Source organism: Frankliniella occidentalis, unplaced genomic scaffold (assembly GCF_000697945.3).
Source record: "Frankliniella occidentalis isolate FOCC.00 unplaced genomic scaffold, Focc_3.1 Scaffold62, whole genome shotgun sequence".
Taxonomy (NCBI): Eukaryota; Metazoa; Arthropoda; class Insecta; order Thysanoptera; family Thripidae; genus Frankliniella; species Frankliniella occidentalis.
Genome location: NW_026267192.1, coordinates 1,216,000 through 1,220,466, shown reverse-complemented (window position 1 = coordinate 1,220,466; position 4,467 = coordinate 1,216,000). Strand labels below are relative to the sequence as shown.

Below are 4,467 nucleotides of genomic sequence, written 5' to 3'. Positions count from 1 at the left end.
TCCGTTTAATAGAAATACGAAATGTGTCCGTAATTAGACTATAACCGCAAGCACGCGGACGGCCGGGTTGCCTATTCGGCTCTGGCGCCATATGGTCAAAGAAGTTACACCGTAAACTGGCTGGCGTATTTTAACGCCAAATTATTGGTGTCCTCTAAAGAACTCCAAATATTGGCGTTCTTCTTTCTTAGAGTGCCAAATTTGAACGCCACTGTTTGGCGTTCATTAGAGGACGCCAATATTTTGGCGCTAAAAGACGCCAAATACTTAAACAGTGTAACTACGAATGCGGACGGGTCCAGGCCCAGACGCGGTAAGGTCCGGGGTTGCCTACTTACAGGGTTTTTGTGGCGCAAATTACCTACCCTTCAGGCGGCTACTAGAGACGATGCGAGGCGGTCGCACCCCCCCCCCCCCCTTCTCTCCCCTATACCGCGCCTGGACGGGCCGAGTGAAGGTTTTTGGTGGAGGGCATTGAGAGCGTAGCGTAGACAGCGGCAGAAACTCCGCTAACGAAAATTTCTATATTGATGACACTATCTGTTTCCTAAGGGCACCGGAATCTATTCTTCAATGGTGTACCGGGTGTAACTGTGAATACGCAGCAGTGTTGCGGGATTGCATACTCAATGTGGCCGCGGGTACCATGGCCCCCTACGGGTGTAAAGAGTAGGCAAACCCGCAACACTGCTGCGTATTCAAGTTACACCCGATACGTACGTTTCATTGAAATGAACACACTATAGCCTAGAAACCACAGTACTCTGAAATTCTACACGATAATTAAAATCGAATGTGAATTACACTTAGTTGTCCCATGCACACCCGGGGCGCGAGCTAGCCACACAGAGAGAGAGTAAGGAAGGGGTGGGGTTGGGGGCAGGGGGCACAGCGCCGCGGGACATGTTGTAGGGAGTATAAAAGAGCTGCCGATGGCCGAGTAGTCATCAGTCCATCACAGCTGCCGAACGACAAAAGTCGTCACACCAACAAGATGCAGCAGGTGAGTCGAGAGGCACCGCAAGTGTTGGTCTTTGAACACGGACAGACTGGGAAAACAAAGATAACCCAGGCGTCACTGCATTAAATGCTCATGAAAGGTGACACATTGGTGACGAATTAAAGGCGCGTTATGCACAATAAATGCTGTAATGCGCTTTAAAAGCGTCACCAATGAGTCACCTGTTATGTGCATTTCTACGCACATTGGAGCGCATATTTAATGCGCTTGGCGCTACTGGGGAACAATATAAAGGACGGCACTGCCGGACCAAAAACCTATACGCCCACTTTGGCGTTGGTATTACTGTTATACTGTTTGAAACATGGAGTAAAAACAATATTCATAATTATTTCTTTTGTTTGCATCAGATTTTCTTGGTCGTTATCCTGAGCGGGTGCGCGCTCGCGGCCCCCCAGTACCCCGCCCCCGCCGCCGAGTACGGGCCGCCAGGTTACGCTGCGCCTGCGCCAGCCCCGCTACCAGAGATCGTTCCTGCCCCTGCACCCCTCTCCCTGCCCGCTCTGCCCGCCCCCGTCTACCAGGCTCCTGCCCCCGCATACCAGGCTCCCGCTCCCGCCTACCAGGCTCCTGCCCCTGCATACCAGGCTCCCGCTCCCGCATACCAGGCTCCCGCTCCCGCCTACCAGGCTCCTGCTGAAGCACCAGCCGCCCTGCCGCTCCCCTCCATCGGTGCCCCTGCCCCGGTCTACAGCGCTCCGACAGCGGCCTACCAGGCTCCCGCTCCCGCCTACCAGGCTCCTGCACCTGCCTACCAGGCGCCCGCCCCAGCCTACAGCGCTCCCGCTCAAGAGTACGGCACCCCCGAGGCTGCTCCCGCCCCGCTGCTCCCAGCACCTGCACCCCTCTCTCTACCAGCTGTGCCCGCTCCCACCTACCAGGCTCCCGCTCCCGCCTACCAGGCTCCTGCACCTGCCTACCAGGCTCCCGCTCCCGCCTACCAGGCTCCCGCTCCCGCCTACCAGGCTCCCGCTCCCGCCTATCAAGCTCCCGCTCCCGCCTATCAGGCGCCCGCCCCCGCTGCGCCAGCCGCCCTGCCTCTCCCTTCATTCGCCGCAGCCCCAGCCCCAGCTTACAGCGCACCCGCCATCATCAAGCCTGCAGCTCGATACGGCCCACCTGGATTCTAGACAGTATCCGGGATGGGGTACCTGTTTGCCCTCTGCAAGTCATTTAGATGTAAGGCTTAGTTGTGTACCTGCCAAAACTGTGTCATTGTTCCTAGATGTTAAATAAACTGTTATTGAAATGTTGAATTTTTGAACTAGTGTGGTATCCAATTCACTTACAAAATATGGCTGTTAAGTCCAAGCCAGCACTAAAGACTCAAAACATGTGTAGGAAGATACATGACCCAGGTAGCAAATCCAGGAAAACTGCATCACTACTGCATTATATGTCCAATCTATAATGCGCCTGAAATGCGCATAAGGCGCTTTCAAGCGCATTTAAAGTGTCTTATGCGCAATGTAGGCCCATTTTGAATTGGACATATAATGCAGTAGTGATGCAGTTCTGCTACCTGGGCGATGATGAATGAACACAAAGTGACCTTACAAATGAAATTTTACTTATTCTCTGGAATTTTCTCCATAATCCAAGAGGACAACTTGGCAAGCTCTTTCCTATCTAACTCATGTGAGACATTAGGTAACAAATTATATTCACCAGGAACGCCAAGTTTTGATAGGCTCGCATATGTTTCCTTGCCCCACTGCTCTAAAATCAAATCATCAGCTGTACCATGGCACATAAATAATGGTGGAGTTTTGCTGGTCTTATCATTCTCAAGGCTCTGGAAAGAAAAAAATATGCTTGAGCAAAAATTTTTAGTTTAAAGCGCTGAGTCCCAAGGTTGCGCTTTTTACTTGTAAAATGTTGCTATATACAGTAGCAATGTGGGGCTCAACGTGTTAAATTAGTAATGAAGAACCTGTCAAACATTGTTTTACCTTATATACATTAGAAGAGAAGGGGAGAAAGGATGACAACGCAAAAACTCCAGCAACACCTCTCAGATAGCGATACCCCAGATGGAGTGACATGCCACCACCCATTGAGAATCCTCCTTCAATATCCAAGAAAGACATCAATTGTTAGTACAATCACAAATATAGCAAACAAAATATCAACAAAAATTACTTATGATGATCAGAGTTTCTACCCATCTTACCAATGACAATCCGACTGAGAGGTACACCTCTTTTGACTTCGTTGTTGACAATATTGACCAACTCTTTTGCTGTTGCGTCAGTGGTTTCAATATGCTCAGGAGCATCAGGTGAAAGCTTCAATCTGTCAAACCAAACATTGGATGGCTGAAATAATGTGGTATATTAAAAATATTAAATTTATTCAAAGCCTTAAATGCTATGGCAAAGGTAAACAAACACCAAGGCAAAACCCTCACCATTCCACAGTTGGGCGTAAAAGGTAGTAAGGGGGCAGTTGGGAATAGTACTCGAATATGCGGAAAAGAAAATTTATGCAGTGATTTCACCCAACTAAAAACTCCATGACCCGTATCACCTGTAAATAGTTATCAAGTCTATAAGATTTTATGTCAAAAAATAATTTGTGTATTTAAAATACTACTGAAACTAACCTGAACCATGTAGAAAAATCACAGTGCCAGTACACTCTTTACCTTCCTCTTTGATTATCTGTAAAGGCTCTGTGATAAGAACATTGCTTTCCGACATTTTAATGAATTGCTACAATGCAAAAAAACTACAAATTTGTTGACAAACAATCAAAGCTGCATAGAAAATATAGAAATACAAAAACTATGCAACAAATCCGAAACCAAATCCAAGAATGATTGGGTGTGAGGTGGGTGAGGGTGGGGTGACATCATATGCACCTATTCAAACATAAGTTCTCACACAGAGTGTAAGGAGCAGATTTAATTATTGTAATGTAAAAAGAAAAAGCACAACAAATTATAGTTTTGAAAATAATATAGTTTACTTTAAATAGCAGGGAAAAACTTTTAAAGACTAGGAAAAAGCAGAAAAGAAAGTAATGTTTTTATCACTCATGTTGGTTAAAATGATTATTAAATCAACAGGTAGCCTAGCAGACGACAAGAAAGGACAGCCGTGGCCGTGATAAGCCTCTTGGAATAAGCAGATGGTGAGTTGTAATCACGATAGTCAATACCCAGAATCCTTCCATTTCAAAGGAAACACTGAAATCGGAGCGGTTGGTTAACCGCACACAAAGACATGAGCTTTGGCGTACTCTGTCAACGGTTCCAAAGTTGACTACGTCTACTCCCAGCGGCGCGTAAGGTTTGAAAGTAGTCTGGGTTGTGATGTGTGGGCTGGTGTGGGCCTTGGGCTTGGGTGAATCCCAGCTTTTCATGCGGTCGGTTGGACTGCATTTCTTTCAAATATTAATTTCAATAGCTAGACCAAGGAAAATTGACCTAAGGCTCCAGTGAG

General features: G+C 47.3%; 3 protein-coding genes across 5 annotated transcripts in view; 2 read left to right on the top strand and 1 right to left on the bottom strand.

Moving 5' to 3' along the window:
• The first annotated feature begins 909 nt into the window (after positions 1-909).
• On the top strand, positions 910-2,498 carry LOC113213789 (uncharacterized). The gene has a single exon (XM_052267964.1). The coding sequence runs from the start codon at positions 1,174-1,176 to the stop codon at positions 2,149-2,151; it is 978 nt and encodes a 325-aa protein (XP_052123924.1). The 5' UTR covers positions 910-1,173; the 3' UTR covers positions 2,152-2,498.
• A 71-nt stretch (positions 2,499-2,569) lies between these two features.
• LOC113213794 (lysophospholipase-like protein 1) lies at positions 2,570-3,934 on the bottom strand. Its single transcript, XM_026432969.2, has 5 exons — positions 3,627-3,934; positions 3,432-3,550; positions 3,195-3,339; positions 2,974-3,089; positions 2,570-2,816 (listed from the first exon to the last, which is right to left on the bottom strand). The coding sequence occupies exons 1-5, from the start codon at positions 3,721-3,723 to the stop codon at positions 2,589-2,591; spliced, it is 705 nt and encodes a 234-aa protein (XP_026288754.1). The 5' UTR covers positions 3,724-3,934; the 3' UTR covers positions 2,570-2,588.
• A 141-nt stretch (positions 3,935-4,075) lies between these two features.
• The window catches only part of LOC113213792 (alkaline phosphatase), a 4,357-nt gene continuing 3,965 nt past the window's right edge, over positions 4,076-4,467 (top strand). The window contains exon 1 of one of the 3 annotated variants that reach the window (XM_026432965.2): positions 4,076-4,156. The gene's annotated coding sequence lies outside the window, so the exon portion shown is untranslated. The other 2 variants (XM_026432966.2, XM_026432967.2) reach the window with 2 other exon arrangements.

Coding starts and splice junctions, on each gene's coding strand:
- LOC113213789 (XM_052267964.1), top strand. CDS start 1,174: ATGAGTCACCTGTTATGTGCATTTCTACGCACATTGGAGCGCATATTT.
- LOC113213794 (XM_026432969.2), bottom strand. CDS start 3,723: ATGTCGGAAAGCAATGTTCTTATCACAGAGCCTTTACAGATAATCAAA. Junction 3,340..3,431: donor TTACGCCCAACTGTGGAATG/GTGAGGGTTTTG, acceptor ACATTATTTCAG/CCATCCAATGTTTGGTTTGA. Junction 3,090..3,194: donor TCTCAGTCGGATTGTCATTG/GTAAGATGGGTA, acceptor TGGATATTGAAG/GAGGATTCTCAATGGGTGGT.